The 24,873-nt window shown below is 45.1% G+C and overlaps 1 protein-coding gene and 2 long non-coding RNA genes across 4 annotated transcripts in view; 1 reads left to right on the top strand and 2 right to left on the bottom strand.

The window, feature by feature from the left end:
• LOC309352895 overlaps positions 1 to 3,097 on the top strand; it is a 553,927-nt gene extending 550,830 nt beyond the window's left edge. Inside the window, exon 3 of the long non-coding RNA XR_014161455.1 lies at positions 3,008 to 3,097. This is a non-coding gene — a long non-coding RNA (uncharacterized lncRNA). The remainder of the gene's footprint in view (positions 1 to 3,007) is intronic.
• Positions 1 to 24,873, bottom strand: part of LOC309352913 — a 911,067-nt gene that overhangs the window by 601,526 nt on the left and 284,668 nt on the right. The gene's annotated exons all lie outside the window — the stretch shown is intronic.
• RIT2 (Ras like without CAAX 2) overlaps positions 1 to 24,873 on the bottom strand; it is a 268,996-nt gene that overhangs the window by 177,334 nt on the left and 66,789 nt on the right. For both annotated transcript variants that reach the window (XM_081881677.1, XM_081881676.1), the window contains exons 3-4: positions 13,329 to 13,402; positions 4,926 to 5,117 (exon numbers count right to left, since the gene is read on the bottom strand). In XM_081881677.1, the coding sequence (XP_081737803.1) occupies positions 4,926 to 5,117; positions 13,329 to 13,402 (266 nt within the window). The remainder of the gene's footprint in view (positions 1 to 4,925; positions 5,118 to 13,328; positions 13,403 to 24,873) is intronic.

The following is a 24,873-nucleotide window of genomic DNA, read 5'->3' as shown; positions in this document are numbered from 1 at the left end:
TTTATATGCAGCCAAAATGACTATGATAAAATAAAATGAAAAAAATATGCAATGTACCCTTTGAGACCCTTCTGTGGGCCCTAGGGGTATGCATCTCACCAGCGGCGTAGCGTGGGTTGTCAGCACCCGGGGCAAGGCAAGTAATTTGCGCCCCCTAACCTGGGGCAAGGCAAGTAACTTGCGCCCCCTACCCCCTAACCATGGTCATTAATACTGACGGCTCTACTCTGGGGCAAACTCCGTGGTGACTACTGCCCTCCGTGGTGTTGTTTTTGTAATTAAAGGACCCCTGCCTCAAATAAAGCATCTTGGGGATTGGGGACTGGGATTTGCCAAGGGAGCTGGGAATTGCAGTTCAGTGGCGGGTCAGGGGGAGAGGGGCCCTTCCGCGTCTGAGTGCCGCGGGCCCCTTTGCGCCAAGACACGCGTCTTTGGGCGTCGCGGCGCAGCCTTCTCGGTCTCCCTCCCCGGCCCGGCTAGCCCCGACGCGGCTTCTTTCTGGCGCGGGGAGGGGGCGCCTCTGGGGCCAGTGCATCGGCCGGCCTCCGGCGCGGGTGGGCGGGCCCCGTCGGGGCGGGTGGGCGGTCTTGGCGCGCAGGCACTAGAGTGCAGGTGGCTCCGGATGGGCGCTTCATTCGCCGCCGGTGGCGCGTTTGGCGGGCTACGCGCATCCAGACAGCGACCCGAGCCTGGGCGGCGTGGCGCTTGGTGCCGGAGCCTCCGCCCGCAGCGCCCCGTCGGGAGACCCGGCCGGAAGGAGCCTCGAGCCGGCTGTCGGACGCGGCTGAAGCAGCCAGGGCGGCATGGCAGGCAGCGGCTCCTCGGCGACTCCGGAGGCAGCGAGTGCGCCCCCCCCAGAAGTTGCGCCCGGTGCGGCCGGCCCCCCTTGCACCCCCCACGCTACGCCACTGCATCTCACACTTTGGGAAACATGATGCAGTGGATAGGATGGCTGAGCTTTGACATTAGTTCAAATCTCTTCCCAGATAATCTGAATAGTTTCAGGGCATTCCTGTCTCTCATCTTATCCAAGTCCATTAGAGTTTATTTCTGTGCTGCGTTTTGATCCCCTCCCTGCCAAAAAGCCCTCGAGGCCACTCACAAACCTTAACAAATATACAAAATTCAAGCTATAAAATAATCTTTGCCAAATCCAATCAGTACCTTAAAGCACAACTGTCAGAGTCACCCGTGGTCCCAGCTCACAAGAGACCAAAGTCCACTCCAGCTTATGTACAAAAGCTTTTATTGAAGAACATTATTAGCTTTACATCCGAGCTCCGTGACTCTACGTCTGTTACGCTTAGACCGCTGAAGTCCCCTCTGAGTCAGTCCCGCCTCTACACCAGTTTAAGAGGCTTGTACTGGTCCACCTCTTTCTCTCTTTCCTTTTCCGCAGGGTCTTTCTGCCCCCCTGTGTTCTCTCCCTTCGGGACTCTCCAGAGGCTGAATCCTCTGCCGCCGCCTCCCCCCTCCTTCGGGCTTTGGGACCAGGCTCCTCCCCAGGACTCTCTTCATTTCCGCGCGCCTCCCATTTTGAACTTGGCGCGCGTACGTTGCTCCTGACCTTCCCTTCGACAGTTACACTGCCCTCGATACTACTTTCCTCCCCTTCCGGCAGGACGTTTTGCCCTGATCTCCTTCCCCTCTCTGCTTCCTGTTCTGCTCCTTCTGACACACTGGTCACTCCTCCCCCCTCACTCCGTTCCAGCGGAGCAGCCGGTCTCGCTCTCCAACTCCCACTGGGGGTTCCCCCTTCGTTTCCCTGCTCCTGACTGCTTCCCCCTCTAGCTCCCCTTGGCTTGACCAGAGGGGCTCCCTTTTGGGAGTCCTCCGATTCACTGGACGGACTCATGGACAATCTTGGGTCATTGTCATCCTCTTCCACGTCACTCTGGAATCCTTCCCCCTCACTCTCTGTCTCCTCCCTCATCTGCGCCTCTCTCCCTGAACCCCTGACAACAACGATAACAGCAACAAATAATAATACCCACATACACCCATCCCTTGCTTAAAAGATCAGTCTCCCAGCCCTTAAAAAATGACAATGAAATGATGAGTAACCTCTTCAAGAACAACCTGCCTTTCAGCATATATGACACCGTGGTTTAGGAAGGAGATTGACAAGCTGGGAGTAGTTGTAGTCATGTTATTATTATTATTATTTTCATATGTGTAATGGCTGTTTGCTAGACACAATAAATTGAACTACTGACAAGCTGGAAGGTGTACACAGGAGGGCAACCAAGATTATTAAGGGACTGGAAACCAAGCCTTATGAGGAATGGTTGAAGGAGCTGAGTATGTTTAGCCTGGAAAGGCAGAGACTGAGAGGTGAAATGATTGCCATCTTCAAATATCTGAAGGGCTGCCATGTGGAAGATGGATCAAGCTTGGCTTCTCCTGCTCTGGATGGTAGGATACAAGCCAGTGGATTCAAGTTACAAGAAAGGAGATTCCAACTAAACATCAGGATGTACATTTTGACAGTAAGAGCTGTTTGACAGTGGAACGGACGCCCTCGGGAGGTGGTGGATTCTCCTTCACTGGAGGTTTTTAAGCAGAAGTTGGCTGCCCATCCAACTAGCTCTCCCACTTCCCACAAACACAAGCATGTGCTTTATCTGGGATCACATCCACACCATATATTTAAAATAGACATTATTTCTACAGTGGTACCTCGTGGCCTTGAGAGCTGGACCATAAAGAAGGCTGATCGCCAAAGAATGGATGCTTTTGAATTATGGTGCTGGAGGAGGCTCTTAAGAGTACCATGGACTGCAAGAAAATCAAACCTATCCATTCTTGAGGAAATCAGCCCTGAGTGCTCACTGGAAGGACAGATCCTGAAGTTGAGGCTCCAATACTTTGGCCACCTCATGAGAAGAGAAGACCCCCTGGAAAAGACCCTGATGTTGGGAAAGATTGAGGGCACAAGGAGAGGGGGACGACAGAGGACAAGATGGTTGGATAGTGTTCTCAAAGCTACCAGCATGGGTTTGGCCAGGCTGCGGGAGGCAGTGGAGGACAGGAGTGCCTGGCGTGCTCTGGTCCATGGGGTCACGAAGAGTCGGACACAACTAAATGACTAAACAACAACAACCTCGGGTTACAGATGCTTCAGGTTACATACTCTGCTAACCCAGAAATAGTACCTCAGGTTAAGAACTTTGCTTCAGGATGAGAACAGAAATTGTGCTCCAGTGGCGGTGGCGCGGCAGCAGCGGGAGGCCCCATTAGCTAAAGTGGTACCTCAGGTTAAGAACAGTTTCAGGTTAAGAACGGACCTCCAGAACGAGTTAAGTTCTTAACCCAAAGTACCACTGTTTTGCATAACACAGCTCAGTATTCCCTCGAGCACATGGGTCTCTGTGCAAATCCTTTGCAGTCAACTGCTTAACTTTTCCAGGGGTAGCAAACAGCACTTCTTCTCAGCCTCTTAAATTCCAATTTGTCTTTAGAAGGTGAAAAGATAAACCCCTTGTTCCCGGGGATAACAACACGACATACTTAAAAACGACAAGACCTACTTAAAGGAACAGCCACAATCATTTTACCAGGGCTATCAGAAAGGCGAAACATTATTTCAAACTAATAAGCTTGCTTGTTGCAGTGAAGTTCCCCCTGATGTGTCATTTTAATTGCAGATTAGTCTTGTTCCTGGACCGCCATAGATAGATTCGCGAGACAGACGACATACATCATTAATTGCATTGTGTAGGGGGACTGCATATCAAACAGTGGCTTTGTCTGACCTGACTCCTACACCCTGTCTGATTGTTATGAAATTGTTGTCAAATGCAAAACAATGCTAAGGAACACTAGAAGTGAGATTACTTTTTTTTCCTCCTCCAGGCACCGTAAATAATATTATAATACATTTCATATGCAAAATTTTTACAGCAGCATCCAGGACTGAAGGATGAAAAGACTGGTGAGAGCAGATGTGCTAGTTATACCACCCTTGCTATGTTCTGCCAGGGGGGGAATTCCAGTGTGGGTAACTGCCTTTTGCAGTTTAGCTGGATTTTTAAAACCTTCTTCAACAGAAAAAAATAAATGCATTTTTCTTTTTCTTTTTTTGGAGGAGGGAGAGGCATTTTGCCACCTGCCCCAAGCCAAATTTCAAGGTGCCTTGAGGTGGCAAATAGGATCGTCCTCAGAAGGCGGTCCTTCTTGTGACTGGGCCCCTGGACACACCCCTGACTAAGTAGGTTTCGTTTCTAGGTCTAAGTTTCATTTTTCTAAGTAGGCATCATGGGTCACAGCCAATCAGGAAAGGGGTGGGGGTGGTTAAGGAATTATATAAGCATCAGTGCAAGAGAGCCCTAGGCACTTGATTGGCGCTGCTGAACACCCGCCCTCCCGCCCTTAGTGTAAGTTCTCGGCCTTGCTTTGGACTATAGGTGAGTCGCCTGTCTTGAGGGTAGGAATTTTTATCCATTTGGCAAATTGGCACTGACCACTTGGTTTTTCACCTACCCCCTTAGCAATCACCCCAACTTTCCAGGTTTGGCGGATAGGCATTGGCTTAATTCTGACGGCAAGAGCTGCTCAACAGTGAACATATTACTGCATAAAATAGTGGACTCTCCATTCCTGGAGGTGTTGAAGAAGAGGTTGGGAATTCTTTAGCAGTGATTCTTACCCTTGGAATCCCTTCCATCTCTACAGTTCTACGATTCAGTAACTCATTTCACCAATGCAAGGCTTTTCACACATCCAATAGAACCTCTTCCCTTTCAGTGAGCAACATTCATTTCCTAATTAACCGAAATACCACATGCTGGACAGATGATCATTTGTCAGAAAGGCTGGTTGATGTTCAGACTCGGTTCACACCTGCAGTTAGAGTGGCGTTCTGCATGTTCCAGAGCCAACCCTTCTTATTATTCATTTTTAAAAACGGCAACAACTTTGCTTACCTGCCGAAACTCCTTGAGATCAATTTTGTTCCCCACCAGCACCACGGGGATGTCATAGGTATGCCGGACACGATAAATGAGCTCCTTGAATTCTGCCGCTTCTTGAAAGGACTGTCGGTCCGTGATGGAATAGCAAATAACGAAGCCCTCTCCACCTCGCATATATTGGTCTCTCATGGCCGTGAATTCTGCCTGCAGAGTAACATTGAGATGCTATATAATTTAGCAAGCAAAATAAAGAGCCTATAAAGAACAGAGTTGCTGAGAGTGTGCTTCTAAGGTAATTTTTTCCTCCTTTTTTCTATTTCAAAAGTGATTTTGTTTACCGTTTTAACTAGCAGAAAAAACACAGGTGATTCACTTCTAATATTCATAAGGCATCCTCTTTCCCTTGAATTATTTTTGTTTGTCTGGTTTCTTAAAGTAAGTAATGCAAAACTGTTAGCTGATTTTATTTCATTTTTAAAAGAAGAATATTTGAATTTGGATGTCTTGCATATGTGTTTTTCTTCTTGTTTTTCCATTATGTCCGTCTCTCTGCAATAGAGTCCAAAAAAAGGGAACCCAATAAAGCTCACCACTATTACAGTTTCGCAGACCTGGAGGGCTTTTGAGGTTATATGTAGCTGTCTCATTCCAAATCCGATCATTTCATAGGAAGTTGCTTTATACTGAGTCAGTCCATTGGGCTATCTAGCTTAGTTCATCTGCAATGATTGGCAGCAGATCTCCAAAGTCTCAAGCAGGAATCTTCCACTGCCTACTTTGGGATGATGAGGATTGGACCTGGGACGTTTCACATACAAACATGTGCTCTACCATTGAGCTATGGAGGTTCCCAGTGATTCACACACACACACACACACACACACACACACACACACACACACAAAGCTGCACTTCTGTCCTCTGTATGGAAAAAGCAGAATGGGACTTTGCAAATTACGGCAAATCAATTTGGAAATAACATAGATGTATTGTGTATGGGGCATGTTCCTATTCATGAAACCCTTTTCAAACCATGCATTTTGAAGAACTGCCCTCTTTAAGAAGCGTTCTCTATATTTGCTATGTTTTCATTTTTTTCCAGATCAGAAAACCTTTCTTTCTTTCTTTCCAAACGAGAGCAGCAAGCAACGCTTCTTTACTAATTAAGCAAAATGCCACATTCGTAGCAGGGAGAAATCAAAGGAGACATTAGCATTCAGGATGCACTGAATATGAGCCACATTGTTATCTCATGTACACATGAACCACAGGAAATGTAATGCTGAAAGTGCTGAAAAGTATATTGTGGAATAGGCAGGTCCCACACAGGAGCACCAAGCAAAGGTTTGTGTTTAGAACACTATCAGTATCATGGCACCAAGGGAAAAGGATTAAAAAAGAAGTCTGGATTGGGGTGGCCAACATCTATGTTTCAGAGACTACTTCATTCTCCAAATAACACTGTCCTGGACTGGAGATCCAAACAGCAACCTAAATTGTCCTACAGGCTGCTCATGTTCAAATGTTAAAGCCCAGAAGACTTCACAGATTTTGTGTGCATTCATTCAGGTAGCCTGAGGTCATCAACCGGGGATGCTGAACAAGGAACATGTGCCACACAAAAGATTCCACTCTATGAAACTGGTTGGTGGGGGTCTTCTGTTTTTCAAGATTGCACAAGAGATCATTAGAAAATACAAAGGGAATCTTTGCTACTTTGATGGCAATAGTCCCAGGGAAGTACAACCCACTGACACTCTAAGGCTCTTTATATTCGACTAGAAGGCAGGAAAGGCAGAATTCATACTGGAATATTTATACAGAGACGCCATCTGCACAAAACAGCTGAACATTTGTAGGTTGCTGGTTGCCAGGGCAAGCAAAGCTGAAATAGCAGCACTCGGAAAACATGATTTCGGTCTTCTCATTTTTCTTCCCCTTAACAAAGTTTACAAAGGGAGACGGCAAATGGGAAAACGGATGAAGACAGCAGACAGCAGGTGGTATCTAGGACATGTGCACAAGCAAATGCCATCTGTTCCTGGGCTGAAAGACTGAAGAACTGGACAAAGGATGTTCCCAAGAAAAGACCAGGCAGGCAACTGGCTGACAGTCTCCTTGGGACTGCTCCCAATTTTAGGGTTCTCTGAATTGGTTCTGTTTCACAAAATCAATACTCCTGCCCACATCTGCTCAAAGATACCAGTAAGTCCCACACAGTAAAGGTGTTTTGGGTTGCAACCTCAATAGGGACAAGTGAATCTACCTATGGCTTTCAAAAAGTCAGCATTTTTATGCTTTTGCACACAATTCCATTGTGTTTCTTTTATATGTTAAGCTGAAAAGTCTCTCAGGTGTGAATGGGGAACCTCAGACTTGGAGGCTTTATATGGCCCCCAAGACTCTCTCTAGGCCACATAACTTTCTGAGCCACATCCCTCACTTTTGCACCCTCCTTGAGAACAGACCTTAGGTTGCATAAGCACAATTTTGCATTAGTGTCTATGATGAACTGTCCAAGGTGCTGATTTATGCCTTCACTGGAACAGACATGCCTAGATGTTATGTGTTGCAGGAGTTGGGAACCTCAGACCAAGACTCCAGACCCCTCTACTTGGCCCTCAAGACTCTCCCCAAGTGACACACTTTGCCTGCTCTACTTTACACCCTATATTCCTGGCTGGAATATGTCCTTGAACTCTGGCCATGCTTCTTGCTTGCCTGTATGGAAGATAGAGGGGTATATGTGTGTGAAGAAACTAGCCTAATATACAAAGGTAAATTTTACATTCAGTGTTCTAGGTATTTTTTTAAAAAAAATGTAAAGTGTATTTTTTCTTGAAATGCACATTTAGATGTGTATCGTGATATGCTCAAACTGCGAATCACAACTTTTGGAGAAAGTGAAAATTCCACATTACTGAATTGCAGACCAGATAATTTCTTCTAGGAATGTGAAAATATTGAGCTCCTCCAGCCTTGGTTCTGGATTCATCCCTTAAACAGAAGGGGTGGAAGTGCTCCTTCCCACTTGCAGTAAAACAGTGCAACAGTGTCCCGCTTGGCAAATTTTGTCTTTCATATTAATGCTAATGGCTTTTTCCTTAAGGAGAAACACCTTGATCATTTTCTCTTAGATGCAGTCAGTGGAGCAAGATTCACTGTTGAATCTCCTTAAAGAAAAATAAAGTAAAAAAGAAATCCAGCTTCATTTGGTTTATTGCACACTATAAACTATGTGCTCTCTTCTCATCTGCATGCAGGATAGTATAAAATGGATTTTCACCTTAAATCACAAAATGCATCATTAATAGTAAAGGGAACAGATTAATAGCTCAGTCATTATGTTTGAGGAAAGAGCAGAAAGGACTGGAAGGAGAAGAAAAGGTCCCGAAGGAGTTTGAAGGTGATAGCTTTTTCTGGTAAGTATTGAGTCCCTTGAGACCTGTGGATCTTCTCTTACTTTGTCCTTCTCCTACGCTCCCCTTTCTGAACAAGGTATCTAGGTATAAAAGTGGGATTTCAACATTTCATTGTTTTTTGTCAACATCTCATCACACTCTGGTATAACCAAGAAGCAGGATAGAGAAGACAAAAGCTCCATTGTGGAGAATCTGCTTTGAATGTAGACGATCCCAGGTCCTGCCCCAGGAATGCTCACTAGATTCTACCAGGAAATAGTCATACCTCAGTGGTAGAACATTTGCTTCGTGTGCAGAAGGTCTAAGGCTCAAACCTTGACATTTCCAGGTAGGGCTAGGGATGTCCCCTTGCTTGAAAACCTGGTGAGACATTGCTAGTCAAGGTGGACAATACTGAGCTAGATGGACGAATGGTCTATTTCAGTGTAGTGAAAGACCTTAGCTCCATGGTAGAGCAAGTTGCATGCAGAAGATCCCTGGTTCAATTGCTGGTATCCCCAGATAGGGCTGTGAAAGACTCCTGACTGTAACCTATCAATGGGTGATATGTGGTGTGCCATGTAAGATTCCAATTAAAATAAAGGTAAAGGAAAAGGGACCCCTGACCATTAGGTCCAGTCGTGGCCGACTCTGGGGTTGTGGCACTCATCTCACTTTACTGGCCGAGGGAGCCGGCGTACAGCTTCTGAGTCATGTGGCCAGCATGACTAAGCTGCTTCTGGCGAACCAGAGCAGCACAAGGAAACACCATTTACCTTCCCGCTGGAGCGATACCTATTTATCTACTTGCACTTTGACGTGCTTTTGAACTGCTAGGTGGGCAGGAGCAGGGACCGAGCAATGGGAGCTCACCCTGTCACGGGGATTTGAACGCCGACCTTCTGATCGGCAAGTCCCAGGCTCTGTGGTTTAACCCACAGCACCACCCGCGTTGTAATTATTACCATCCAATGTTGGAAATGTAGGTATTGAGTGAGGATTTACCCCTCCCAAGCCTATGATGTATAGCTAGATAGACAGATAGACAGATATAAACTTTTTTGAATATCATATTATTATCATCCGTATCTAATTAATTATTTGCAATGATTAAATAATAGTTTTCTCTTGGCATAATTTGCCTGTAAATAAACACCCACACTCAACAGCTGATACCATTTCCATTGCATCACTGAACTGACATTTCCCCCCAATCACCAACCTTGGAAAGAAATTCTTATTTTGAAGCAATAGTGCAACAGGTGGGAAAACAGTTTGTGAAAATTATTTTTATTTTATTAGAAGAAGGCATTTTAAAATATAACTATTGCCCAGAATACAATTATGTGGAAAGCTGCAAGAAGCTTGGTTTGGAATATGATTTATATAGTTTCTTGTAAATACTGAATACACTTCACTGTAGATTGTACACATCTTTAGGGGTTTTTTTGGGGGGGTTGGGGGGAACTGGGATCTTTTGTTCTTCAGGTAGTTATGCAAATAGGACTTTTACCTCTATTAAAAGTGTCCTGATTGCACTTAGCCACTATGAAACTGCACTTAACCCTTGTAGATTGCCAAAATGTTCAATATCATCATACAGGCTTAACTCACTAGATATCCATTAAGATAAACATCAAATGTGTTTACTTTCTATAACATCTTTGAACACTGGAATGCAAAACATTAATTAGCATCAATAAACAAGAGCCCACAGAGACAGTGCAGGACAGATGCAATGATTGCCATTATCAATGTTCAATCTCAGGGAATATGATGCTTCAAAGGGGGGGGGGGGAGAGAAAGCAGCCTAGCTCCCTGCCAGTGAGTTAATAAGATCTACCTTCTGTTTCCCATTCCTCTGACAACAATAACAAAAGCAAATGGGAGTCTCTGTACCTTGGAACAGATCCTCCACAACTGTTAGGTACATTTTCAAACAGTCTCTTGATCTCCTGTTTCTCTTCTAAATGCACCTCCCCAAACACAGTCATGCAGCACACTTTGCTGACTGCACATTGGTGGTTGCCAAGGCATTGTCTAGCCAACACACCATTAATGTCACAGATAGGTAGCCGTGTTGGTCTGCCATAGTCAAAACAAAACAAATTCCTTCCAGTAGCACCTTAAAGACCAACTAAGTCAGTTCTTGGTATGAGCTTTCGTGTGCATGCACGGTATCTGAAGAAGTGTGCATGCACACGAAAGCTCATACCAAGAACTGACTTAGTTGGTCTTTAAGGTGCTACTGGAAGGAATTTGTTTTGTTTTGACCATTAATGTCATCAGGCAGAACCTGGCAGTTTTAGGGGAATGTGGCTCTGTGTTCAGACTGGAGTTCTCACCTATAGAGGTGGTGGTGAGAAACCAATGTGGCAACGGCAAGAATATTGTTAGCCCAGAAATGGAAGCAAGAAGAAATTCCGACGAAAGAAGAATGGCAGATGAAATTAATGGACTATGCAGAATTGAACAAAATGACAGGAAGGATTCGAAACCTGCGGGACCAAAGATTTACTGAAGATTTGAAGAAGTATATGAATTATTTGAAGAGCAACTATAATCAACAAATTACGCTAGTAGGACTACAAGAAGTTTTGTAAGGAGAAATATACGAAGTGTTACAAAGTAGAAAAAGATAGAGATATTGGTAATGAGTTTGAAATGTAATAGGGAAAATAAGAAATGCATACTAAGAGATTAGATTGGAAAATTTTCAGACAGGACTGATGGAAGTCAAAAAAAATGAATAAGATGTAAAAGTATGTTTAATCACTGTTGAAAATGGTATGTTAAAAAACTAATAAAAATAGAGAGAGAGAGAGAGAGAGAGAGAGAGAGACCAATGTGGCAGCCAGGTGGTCAAAGCCTTTCAAAAATGGGTGATGAATCTCATGCTCAAGGTCTGACTGCTGCTCTCCAGCTATTTCTGACTGAGCCTCCCCTGAGTTCTCCCAACAAATTTTGGGGGGCAAATGACACATTTACAAACAAGAGAAACTGTTGTAGGCACAACACACACGACGTCAGGGACTGGATGGGTACAGAGGAGTGGTGAAACTGCCTGACCAAGAGCCCCCCACCCCAGGAAATGCACAGAAGGAGAGGAATTGGATCCTGGCTCCTGGTGGTGGGAAATGGCCACACCCCAGAGGAGGGGGAAAGCTGGGAAGAGCTGGGAGCTTGGAGATGGAGAAAGATGAAGGGGAGGAAACAGGCAGGTACACCAGCCCACAGGAAGTAGTCTTGGCAGCTCCTTCACAGAGCCACCCTGACAGCCTGCAAGCTTCCCCCTACCTTCCAGAATAAGGCATCTACTGCATGTCACAGAGCAGAGAGCCAGGGAGAAACAGAGAGGGTCTCTTGGGGCTCGTGTAGACAGAGGGAGGAGCCTGACACATAGGGCATGTTTAGCCTGGAGAAGAGGAGGTTAAGGGGTGATATGATAGCCATGTTCAAATATATAAAAGGATGTCACATAGAGGAGGGAGAAAGGTTGTTTTCTGCTGCTCCAGAGAAGCGGACACGGAGCAATGGATCCAAACTATGAGAATGAAGATTCCACCTAAACATTAGGAAGAACTTCCTGACAGTAAGAGCTGTTTGATGGTGGAATTTGCTGCCAAGGAGTGTGGTGGAGTCTCCTCCTTTGGAGGTCTTTAAGCAGAGGCTTGACAACCATATGTCAGGAGTGCTCTGATGGTGTTTCTTGCTTGGCAGGGGGTTGGACTCGATGGCCCTTGTGGTCTCTTCCAACTCTATGATTCTATGATTCTATGATTCTAGGGTTAGAGGTGGGGAGGGACAAGCCAATCTGGGCAACTGCTTCATCTAGACAGGCACAACCCTTAGAAGACTCTGTGTTAGAAACTAACTGTAAGTTAGCCATTGCGTCACTGTCTTTTTCTCTTCTGTGAATAACCTATTCTCCTAGTCAGCTCCCTGACATGGGCACACACTGCAACTAAGCATGCTATTGGCTACAACAGAAAGCATCTTTCAGACCTAAAAGTAGGAGGAGTGGAGCCTAGGGGCACCAGGAAAGACCTCTGTTGGGTCATGTTGGTCCACAGGCACCACGTTGGCAATCACTGCCCTAGGCCACACCCCTCCACAGGCCACATCTTTTGTCCCAAGGCCACACCCCCTCAACAGCTCGACTTCCTTGAATGCTTTTACCTGACTGGAACGCATTATTAGCCTAGAATAATGCCTCTTGTTTAGCAGGATAGATGATAGAGAGAGATGTGTGTAGAGATCTCTAATTTTGCATGGCTGGAGTCTAGACTACTGTACAAAGGTAAGAGTCCCATCCATTCTTCCACCCATTGTTCTGCCCTTGCCCACTACCAGCATGAGGCTCCTGGAAAGTTCTCCACAAGGAATAAAGTTTCCCATCCTTAGCAGGGGTCACCAACCTTTTTAAGCAGGGGGCCAGTCCACTGTCCCTCAGACCTTGTGGCGGGGGGGCAGACTATATTTTGAAAAGGAAAAAAATATATATGAACGAATTCCTATGCCCCACAAATAACCCAGAGATGCATTTAAAATAAAAGGACACATTCTACTCATGTAAAAACACACCGATTGCCAGACGGTCCACGGGCAGGATTTAGAAGGCGATTGGGCTGGATCTGGCCCACAGACCTTAGTTTGCCTACCCATGTTTTAGAGCAGCGGTTCTCAACCTGTGGGCCCCTAGATGTTGTTGGACTACAACTCCCATCATCCCTGAGCTCTGGCCTTGCTAGCTAGGGATGATGGGAGTTGTAGTCCAACAATATCTGGGGACCCACAGGTTGAGAACTGCTGTTTTAGAGGAAGGGGAATTCTCACCTTACAGGACCTTTACCTCTGCCCTTGATCTTAAATGCCTCTCCCATATATATATATATATATATATATATATATATATATATATATGGGCTTCCCTTGTTTTTTTCAGTATCCTCACACACACTCTGTGGCAACTTTCATTGGCAGCTCAAATTGTCCAAGCAGAGAAACTACTCACTTGTCCAGCAGTGTCCAGAATGTCCAAATAAGCAGGCTCATCATCTATACGTACTTGTGTTTTATAAGCATCCTCTGCAAGGGGAGAAGCATAAGAGAAAGGAAATAAACCATATAAGCAGGACTGCAGGCATTCTAAGCTAAAGGAAGAAAAAAGACAAAGTTGGGCCGCAATGCAATTTTAATTTCTGCAACGAGAAAGGAATAATTCTGCAACATGCATGAATCACGGAAATTTCCTTGCATAATTCATTCTTCTTATGACAATGGAGTTAGGAGGTGGTATGTGTGCTACAGTCTCCTATAGATAAGATTCCTATAGAGTCTTTTCAAAAGTGCCCTCCTCTTGCTGCCTGCAGAATGCTCTCCCCAGTGAGGCTGCTTTGTCATCTTTGATTATTTATTTATTAAGTTTATATACCACCATTCATAGGAATATCACAGGGCAGCTCACACCATAAAAATATAAAATGAGAAGATGGGATGCCTAATAAAAAAAGCACAAGCACAAAAACAAACCAATAATCCTGGGCTCAAGATACTGCTCTATTTCAAATGTTTGATGAGATTAGATGTTCTTTTATGCCTAGTTGATTATCTCTGATATTTTATCTGCTGGGGTGTTGTAGTTTTCATAGAACTCTGTTGTTGTTGTTGTTGTTTAATCGTTTACTCATGTCTGACTCTTCGTGATTCCGTGGACCAGAGCACGCCAGGCACTCCCTGTCTTCCACTACTTCCCGCAGTTTGGTCAAACTCATGCTGGTAGCTTCAAGAACACTGTCCAGCCATCTCATCCTCTGTCATCCCCTTCTCCTTGTGCCCTCCATCTTGCCCAACATCAGGGTCTTTTCCAGAGAGTCTTCTCTTCTCATGAGGTGGCCAAAGTATTGGAGCCTCAGCTTCACGATCTGTCCTTCCAGTGAGCACTCAGGACTGATTTCCTTCAGAATGGAGAGGTTTGATCTCCATTGGACTCTCAAGAGTCTCCTCCAGCACCATAATTCAAAAGCATCAATTCTTCAGCGATCAGCCTTCTTTATGGTCCAGCTCTCACTTCCATATATCACTGCTGGGAACACCATAGCTTTAACTATACAGACCTTTGTTGGCAATGTGCTGTGTAGCTGTCCCAAATCATCCAACCTTCAGCTTCATTGCATGTCCACAAGTTCCAGTGTTATGAAAGAGAGTGACTTTTCTCTCTATACTTCTTCCATGTAAACTTATCTCATGTTGCCTCTAATTCACATTTTCTCTAAACTGAAATGTCCCAGATGCTGTAAACATTTTTCATGAAACCAGGAACATAGGATACAAGTCTGGTCCATCTAGCTTTTTAATTATTTGTTCTGACTTGCAGTAGCTCCCCAAGTTCTCAAGCAGGTTAGAGATGGGCTACTCCACCAATAATGGTTTCTCTCAGTTCCTTGTATTTCCAGTTTTAAGTTCAGTTTCCTCATTTCTTCATCAGTTTTCATGATTTTTTTTAATGCATGGGGGTAACAGGGCCAATTAACTATTGAAACCCTTTTGCATGCAGAATGAGGAGCATTTGGCTAGTAGATACTGGTTGGAGAGTAGATTTTACCTGTTGCAGTCACACAGAGAGAGAGAGATGCTTGTAGGTAATAAAATAGCAAAGTTGTTGATTGTAGGAAGTACAGAATTGGGATATAAATGTTTCTAGTTTGAATCTAAGTAACTAGTCTAGCTCCTTTGATCTCGAAGAGGATAAATAAAGACAACTTCTCATATTTAAGTCTGAGAGACGTGTATGAGCAGGATAGGTTAAAGGTGCAGGGGCAGTCTGGGGATACCAAATATCAGACAGCCCAAGTGATGGGCTCTTAGGTGCAGAGGGCTAGTTTGGATTGTAGCATAGGACCTGACTGTCCATATGTTCCTGCTGATAAATGGTCTTTCTCAGGCACGTTGTTGGGAACTCCCGGTCCTTCTTCTCGCCTCACAGCTCACTGCGCAAGCGAGGCACACCATCCATCACCATAAACACACCGCCTGTCTTGCATTGTTGTTTAATTAAACAACAGAGATAATTTGCAGCCCATGTTGCAGTATAAATATTGTCCGACGCTTCGGCTCCATTTAACCTTAACAAGAAAATATGAATAACAAGACGGGGCGTGAAATATACAGTGGAGCAAAATAATCTATACAAATATTAGCTGGTGCTTATTTTCCACTTGGAAGACAGCAGCCTATGACTATGGGGGGGGAAGGCAACAGTTTGTGTAGAATTTTTTTTTAATGTTATGCATGCATAAAAGCCAATTTGCTAAACCGAAAAAGTAATAGACTGAGGAAGCAAACTTTGAAAGGTTTTATTTAAATAATAATAACCAAAGCTGACCTCCCCACAGCTGCTTTTCAACCGATGAGACATGAAGTACACCTTCCTCCTCTCCACAGATCACATGTTCAGCCTTCACCAGCTCCTTAGGAAAGGTCCGTAGCTCATTGGTGGAGCATCTACTTTGCATGCAGATGGTCCCAGGTTCAATGTCTGGTATCTTTCGGTAGGGCTTGGAATATACCCAGTCTAGGAATCCTGGAGAGCCTCTGCCAGCCACTTTAGCCAATAAGGAGCAAGTTGGGACAATAGTGTGACGCAAGGGAGCTTTCTAGGTTCCTAGTGTTCTCGAAGCTACCAACATGAGTTTGTCTTCCACTGCGGGAGGCAGTGGAAGACAGGAGTGCCTGGCGTGCTCTGGTCCATGGGGTCACGAAGAGTCGGACATGGCTAAACGACAACAACACAGCACATAGTTAAAACTATGGGACTTGTTCCTACAGGAGACAGTTAAGGCCAACTTAGATGGATTTTAAAGAGCATGGGCCAAATTCATGGAAGACAAGGCCATTGATGGCCACTAATTTTGATGCCTATTCTCTGCCTCCACAGGAAGAAGCAATGTGCCTCTGAATACCAGTTGCTGGAAACCACAAGGGGTGAGGGGAGTCCTAATTTTGGACTTCCCAGAGGCATCTGGTTGGCCAGAGAAGGCTATTCTTATGCTAGATCAGTTCATAATCTTTGGGAAGGAGTGGTTTGGATGTGGCAATGCAGCAAATGACCAGATCTCTTTGAATTGGCCTCTGATAATTTCCAACAGCCCTTGCGATTTATTCCAATATATCTTGAATCATTAAGCAAATTGATCCTCATTACTGTTATGGCAACTATATAAATGCAAATCAAGCTTGGCATGGGAATGTCTTTCTCTCTGCTATCTATGTATTTTTGTATTTACTTTTACTGCTCAATGGCTCAGAAGTTAATTCCCTTTGAAAAGCAAATTGTACCATTGGATATTATATAAAAATTAATTAAGTCCTTGAAATTCAATAGGTACTACACACAGCTGAAGTACTTAAGTCACCGATAAGGAAACAATACACATGCAAATAAATAAAACAAATTACCAAGCGGTATCCAGAGCAATAAAAAATAAAATAAAATACTGACACTGCTCTAATTCTAAATCTTCCCCCTATATTGCAGAGGTCTGGCATGCTCAACTTCTTTCAGTAGGCCTTACAATACATTCTTTCTAAATGTGTCAAGCAGATTTCATGCATTTGAAGTACATTTCTGGAGAGTTTCAGTTGTGGTTTCAGTGCTGGTCTTAACCCATAAAGACTAATAATAATAATAATAATAATAATAATAATAATAATAATAATTTATTTGTACCCCACCCATCTAGCTGAGGCTCCCCAGCCACTCTGGGTGGCTTCCAACAAAGATTAAAGATACATTAAAATGTCACACGTTAAAAACTTCAGGGCTGCCTTCAGATGTCTTCTAATGTCAGGTGGTTGTTTATCCCTTTGACATCTGGTGAGAGGGCGTTCCACAGGGCGGACACCACCACTGAGAAGGCCTTCTGCCTGGTTCCCTGTAGCTTTGCTTCTCGCAGTGAAGGAACTGCCAGAAGGCCCTGGGTGCTGGACCTCAGTGTCCAGGCAGAACGATGGGGGTGGAGATGCTCCTTCAGGTATACTGGGCCGAGGCTATTTATGCAGCTCAGGACCTCAGTCATTGATGGAAAGCATCTCTCATCATGAATCTACCCATCTCCCAAGATCAACATATGAAGTCCTTGTCAAGAGAGCTGTGGGAAGGGAGAGGCTCTTTTCAGTTGTAGCCCATCTGTGGAATACTCTCCCTGATAAGACCTGATATGGCCATGATCATGTTTTCTGCACCAAGTTAAAATGTTCTTCTACTCGCATGCATTTGATGGGATGTAACTGACTGGTTTTCTAAATACATCATTATCCTAATTGATTATTCCTGAAGATTTGTCATTCTATGAGGAAGGGAGTTTCATTTTAATGCACAGTAAGCCTCTCTGAGTTTAAAATACAGTGGTGCCTCGCAAGACGAAATTTATCCGTTCCGTGAGGCTCTTCGTATAGCGGTTTTTTCGTCTTGCGAAGCAAGCCCATTGACAGCTTAGTGGATTAGCGCTATTAGAGGTTTAGCGGCTTTTAGCGGATCAGCTGATAAGCGGCTTATCAGCAGATCAGCTGATAAGCGGCTTAGGACTTAGGAAAAGGGGGGGGGGAGGGAAAAAACCCCGCAGGAACTGGCAAGACATTTTCGTCTTGCGAAGCAAGCCCATAGGGAAATTCGTTTTGCGAAGCGCCTCCAAAACGGAAAACCCTTTCGTCTAGCGGGCTTTCCGTCTTGCGAGGCGTTCGTCTTGCGGGGCACCACTGTATTGCTATTCCTTTGTTTTTAAGCTCTTTTTTTAAAAAAAGAAGTGGTGCAATGTGAGATCCAACGCAACAGTTGCGGTTGTGGAAGTTTGCTGCGGAACAGGTTGTGTAACAAGGACGTATCAGATCTGCAGCAATCTTTTGAATCATTGGGCCATTCTGGCTTCCTGCGACTCCTGTTGCATAAGCCATTCATTCCACTAGTGCACCTCTAAGGGGCTTTAACTTAGCACTGCTTTGAGTTCCCCTCAATAACAGTGGGTACCAGAAATCAAATCTGCAATTGATCTCTTCAAAAAACAAAAATTCAAGCCTTGAATTCTTACTTGAGCTCAGCTGTATCTTTAAAAAATGAAACTAAAAATTAAAGAAAGGATCAGAGGCAACCCTAGGGGTCCCTCTTTGGCCACAGCCATGCTCTCTCCCCTAGACATTTCAATAGCTGAGGCTGGCATCTCTCAAAATTTTTCTCTCTCTCTCTGGACTCAGCTATACAGCTGTAAATAAAACGCTTTAAGTGTGTTTTAAGTGCTATATACAATGTGACCCTAGATGGCAATGGTAAGCCTTATGGAAAATTCAATGTATTTTTAAAAAAGCTTTTTTTAAAAAAGCATTTTCAGAATGTTTTTTATATGTGTGTAGATTCCACCTCTGCCTCATTGAATGGGTCGTCTTATCCGGGCACCAAGCTCTCAGGTGCACCAGACCAAGAGTCTGGGGCCCAGGAGTTGAGTCTGGGGAAGAGCCCATCCACCAGTCGGAGTGCTTTGGTGGGCTCTTCTGCTGTGGGCGGCTCTGCACCACAAGTTTGGGGGCAACTGAGCCAGCAAGATGCTGAGTTGGCTGGCTGGCTCTGCCCTTCTGCGTCCCTGGGACTGGGGATGTGGGTGCTGGGCGGATCTTTGCATCCCAGCACTGCATATGCTTAAGACAGCCCTGGTCTTCAAGGAGAGAGGAGAGAAATGTCTATTTACTTTTTATTTTCACAGAAGCTGGAAACACCTCTCAGTGTAAGCATAGGCTTTAATTGATCTCCCTGAAATGATAGTAAGTGAATCATTGCCCCCTTAATCTCCACTCAGTAGCAAAATCACAGGGTTGAAAGTGGAAAGAAATTGCTACCTGCTATTCTGGTGCAGAGGGGGAACTGGTTCTGATTAACTAGGAAAGCCTTGCTCACGCACACACCTTTGAAGTGAATGACAACTCCCCCCCCCCACGCCTCAGCAGAAATGCAGCTCTGGAAGCATTAATTATTATTATTAATGTCTGTGTGGCAAGTGGGTTCATACTGTGTATGTTAGAAATGACTCATGTTTCTTGCGGAAGGGGGTGCCTTCTGACGTCTTGCGTTTTGCTTTGAAGCGTGTCTTGCAACAAGCTTAGATCCCTTATGCTTGCTATGGGTGTCGACAAATTGGAACAGGTTCTGAGGAAGACTACAAAAATGGGTGGGGGACTGTCATAGGCGCCGACTCCATGGGGCCTGAGGGGGCCCGAGCCCCCTCAAAAATTCGTTTGGGGGGCTCCGCCCCCCCAATAATTTAAGAAAATTATTAGTTATATTATGCTTTGTAAAATCACAAAATTATGTTGGAATTTTTTATTTTCCTTGTTTGACGATAGTTACCTTTTAAAATACATTCAGTAATGAGTTAAAACAAAGCCACTCCCGATCTAGAGAGGGGGTGGGGTTGCAAGCTCTCGACCCATCAACAATCTCGCGGGGCTGGCGTCAGCCCCGCGAGAAGCGGGGATTCCCCCTAGCTCATTAATATTCACCGCCCACGGCGGCAGCCAATCGGCTGCCGCAAAGGGCGGGCCCTTACAGGTTCACTTAAGGTCGGGGCAGCCCGGGGCTCGCCCCTTTCGTTCCCCCAGCAGCAGCGGTTTGGAGGTCTTGGGCCCCCCAATATTTTTTATAAGTCGGTATGGCCCCCCCCCCAATATTTTTTATAAGTCGGCGCCCCTGGGGACTGTCCTATAAGGAAAGGTTGAAAGAAAGGGATCTGTTTAGCTCAGAAAAGTGAAGATTGTGGGTGGGGAGTCATGACTAGGAATGGGTGAGGCAGGCAGTTTCAGTTCATTTTGCCTTCTACCCCCCCCCTCCCGAGTTCTCCACATTTCCCCGAAAAGGCCTCCTGAAAATTCACCATTGTTTTTGTGCAAGATCACTCACCACTTAAGTGTGGTCGTATTGTGGGATGGCGAAGGCTTCCTAGGGACCTGGCAAGGGAGTTCCAGGGATTGGAGTCCTACCTGAGCAGGCAGAGTGGGCATAATAGATAGGGATGCGGGTGGCGCTGTGGGTTAAACCACAGAGCCTAGGACTTGCTGGTCAGAAGGTCAGCAGTTCGAATACCCGCAACGGGGTGAGCTCCTGTTGCTCGGTCCCTGCTTCTGCCAACCTAGCAGTTTGAAAGCAGATCAAGTTGCAAGTAGATTAATAGGTACCGCTCTAACGGGAAGGTAAACGGCGTTTCTGTGCGCTGCTCTGGTTCGCCAGAAGTGGCTTAGTCATGCTGGCCACATGACCCGGAAGCTGTATACCGGTTCCCTTGGTCAATAAAGTGAGATGAGCGCCGCAACCCCAGAGTCGGTGACGACTGGACCTAATGGTCAGGGTCCCTTTACCTTTTTTCTATTAGGTGCTAGATCCAAGCCTGCCTGCCTTATTGGCCAGTCGGGGCTGACCTTGAGGGCAGGACTGACAGAGCAGGTAGGCTTCCCTCAGGTTTGCTCCTGGTTCATTTAAGCAACCTAGACCTGGACCCTTTACCTGTTTCTTCCTCGCCGAGTTGCCTATGTCCATATGCCCTGTTGGGATCCGAGACTGATAGCACACCCCAGGCAACAGAACTCTGCAGGGGTCCCCCAATTTAATGTAAGTTTTTGGAAACCCTGCTGTCAGATTGACCCATGGTGCCACTTCTGGCAAGTGGGCCGGAAGTTAAAGATTATCCAAACCTCTGGAGGGCTGAGTTTGGGGATGGGTCAGAGGAGGAAGTACATAGCCTTGGCTTGCAATTGCTTCCCTAATACAGTGGTACCTCGGGTTAAGTACTTAATTTGTTCCAGAGGTCTGTTCTTAACCTGAAACTGTTCTTAACCTGAAGCACCACTTTAGCTAATGGGGCCTCCTGCTGCTGCCGTTCTTATCCTGAAGCAAAGTTCTTAACCCAAGGTACTATTTCTGGGTTAGCAGAGTCTGTAACCTGAAGCGTATGTAACCTGAGGTACCACTGTACACCGTTTCTTGTATGCGGTTTTGCCTAATATAAATTTTCCTTCTTCCTCTCTTTCTTTCTTTTTTTTTGCAATGCTTTCATCGTTCAGAATCAAAACACTTTGGCTCAGTTCTTTAGTTCTCACAGAAACAGAGCCTGGCAACGTGGCAATTTATTTTCACATATTCTCACCCAGTTTCCTTCAGCACTTTCGTATTCCTTTCCCCTCCTCCCTCCACTTTCTCCCTTGTCTTCTCTTCTGTTGAAATTAGATTGGAAGCCCCCACAGACCAGGGACCTTTAACTTGCTTCTGTTACAGTAAGGAGTCGTATGCATCAAAGGGGTGTGTTTGTGTGTGTGTGAACAACAAATAACTCCACAAGATTCTATAGCAGTAGGGAGAAATCATGGGTGCTCCCAGCAGCATCCGTGACAAGGATTGCTTTCTGAAAACCTTTCTGGGTAAGAACATGATACAAGAAGTGACCTGCTGGACCAGGTCAAGTGGCAGTCGAGTGCAGAATTTTGTCTCCAGTCAGATGCCTCCAGATACCACACAGGCAGGGCAGAAAAAGTAGCAACCCTCTCCCGGGGGCGTTGCAAGGAGGGTGTGGGGGTGCAGTCCACCCCAGGTGTCATGCCTAGGGGTGGTGACAAAACCCCCCTGGGCAGATCAGTGTGGCAGCATGCGCACCTCCAGCGGGCAATTTTTCACGATTGGCGCAATTGTCATTGTGAAAATCCACCCACTGATCACGCTAATACGCCGGGTGATCAGCCTGGCACACACACACCCCTCCGGCAGGCAGTGCTCGGATCCCTGGCGGGCAGTTTTATGCAATCGGCGGTCAGATTTTCGTGGTCTGTGGTTGGCGCTAGCACCCCCGGCTGGCGGTGCTGACCCAGTTTTATGTGCTCGTTATGCTATCTGCGGACATATCTGTTTTGTGGACAACCCTCCCTTAAAATAAGCTCAACAACTTTGGGCAACGTACCCAAAAATTGCAATGTAGGTCGGGGGTGTGACAAAAAAATATTGCACCCGGTACCACCGTAACTTGTCTACACATCTGCCCTCTCTCCTTTTCTTATTCCCAGCATCTCTCAGCAAGCAGGGCAATTGGTTGCTCTCTCTTTTTTTTCTGAGGATCTCCTAACTGTTAGAAAACGCTTGCAGATTATTCTAAAGCAACTTTCTTTGGCTTGAGAATTCTTGGGTAGCTCAATCTGCTGCCTAAGGTGGCGGAAATGACTGGCAGAATCTGAGACCAAGGTGAAGAGTTGGTGGAAGAAGATTGGAAAAAATTTAAAGTTTATTTACAGAAATATTGCAAAATTAAGGAATGTTAGAAGGATGTTGGAATGAAGTAATGTGGTTTTAGCAGAAATGATATAAAGGATTAGGTCAAAATTGATTTTTTTTTAATTGGAGAAAGACGAGAATGTAAAATTACAGTATATTAAGATAAATTATTAGGATAAAAACAAAGCTAGAAAGGATTTGCTGAAATATCTAATTGAACTAGAATACAAAAAAGGGAGGTGTGAGGAGGTCAAGGAAATAAGCAAAGGAAAGAAAGTTATGTAAAAGTTTGAGCTGTTTTTTTTCCTCTTTTTTTCATTTTTTGAATTGTTTGTATTTTTGTATTGTATTTTTTGTATTTTGTATTTTCCGTTTTTTGTTTTTGTTTTTTAATTTTCTCTTTGTAATCTTTAAAATTTGAATAAATATTATTTAAAAAAAAACAACAACAATCTGCTGCCTAAGGGTCTCCATTGCTCTTCCTGATGGCTCCACTGTTCAAGATATTTGGGCTGCAGGCCACTTTCCTTTGGTGACAGCTTAATTGATTCTCCATTTTCAGAGGCACTACGTCCCCCGATGTTATGCTACGGAAAACCCACAGAATGGTACACCCACACCACCTTCGTACTTCATACACCTTAGATTTATTAGCATTTATTTATAAAAGTATTTATATACAGTTAAATCACAAAACATAACTAAGCAGTTTATATCTTGGCAGTGAGTTCTGGAAGACCTGCTCCTTGCCTTGCAGACCTTTTTCTACCTGGCCTGAGAGGGAGTCCCCGGACTGACTCCAACTACAAAAGCTGAGGCTGCTGAACAGACTCTTGGGTTGGGGAATTGTTGGGGTTTTCATTGGGTGGGGGTGGGGGTGGGGTTGTTGCTGTTACTGGTATTAGTCTTTTGTATCTTTATTTTCAATCTTATGATTTATGTGTAAATTGTTTAATTGGTTATGTACTTTTTGATGTTTTATTTATTGTTTTTGACTATTTTGGTTACGTTTGTAATTATATATATATATATATATATATATATATATATATATATATATATATATATATATATTCATATTGTAAGCCATCTTGAGCATGGCTTGAACTATGGAAAGACAGCATACAAATAAAATTATGAATGTATTTGTCAGGGCTGCCTCTAGGTCCCAGCTCACAGAGGACCAACGCTCAGTTGATGTAATGTACAAGAGTCTTTATTGAAGTTTAGTTTCCATTTCAAACCCCAGAGCGTGCAGCCCTACGTCTTGGCCCTAGACCGGCGAAGTCCCCTCTGAGTCACTACCCCTTCCGCACCAGTTTAAGATCCTAGCCCGGCTCCACCTCCTGCGCTGTTCCTTCCTCCTCTGGGTCCTTCTGCCCCCTGGGGTTTCCTCCCTCCTGGACTCTTCTGACGCTGACCCCCCTGAGTCTTGCCCTTCCTTCCGGCGGGCTTTAGGACCTGGCTCCCTATCCGGGCTACCTGCTGTGCCGCTCGCCTGTACATTTGAACTTGGTGCGCGCGCCCAGCCGGTGACTTTCCTCTTGACCGTTTCCCCGCTCTCCGATGGAGGCGTGGCCAATCCTGACTCATCTCCTCCCTCTGGTGGTGAGAAGACTGGTCCCGATGCCTGGGACTCCTCCCCCCCACTACGCTCTGGTGGGGACGCTGGTCCTGATTTCCAACTGCTGCTCAGGGAGTCCCCGCTGGCCCCTTCCTTCTGGGGTTTCCCCCTTGGCACCCCCCTTGCCCTGGCCATCGGCGCTCCTCTCTGTGAATCTTCCGATTCGCTGGAGAGACTCGTGGAATCTCTCTGACCACTGTCACTGCCTACACCCCCCTCGGATTCCTCCTCCTCACTCTCCATTTGCTCCTTCTCCTGTGTCTCTGCTCCTGAACCCCTGACAGTATTCATCTACAGCATGAAAATATAAAAAACATACAATAAGAAAACCATTGATTTTTGCAATTAAAAGCAAAAAAAAAAAAAAAAAAAAAGCACACCGAAAAAAAGCTTTTAAACAAGCATCAACAAGCCATTGTTGGAGATACACTCTTCATTGCCTATATAGGCCTGGTGGAATAGAAAAGCTTTTAGAAGGCATATACAAGTTGGCACATAATTTGTATTGACAGAGTTTTGTGCATAATTGGGCTTGCCAGGAACATGTTTTGCCAGCCACTTCTGGAAGCAGGATCCTGGGCATTTGGACTGATCCAGGAAGGTGATGTCTATAGTCTTATCTGAGGAAAAGGCATGCAGGGC

This window comes from Podarcis erhardii, assembly GCF_964252035.2.
Source record: "Podarcis erhardii genome assembly, chromosome: 11".
Lineage (NCBI taxonomy): Eukaryota > Metazoa > Chordata > Lepidosauria > Squamata > Lacertidae > Podarcis > Podarcis erhardii.
This window is presented reverse-complemented; position numbering and strand designations above follow the sequence as displayed.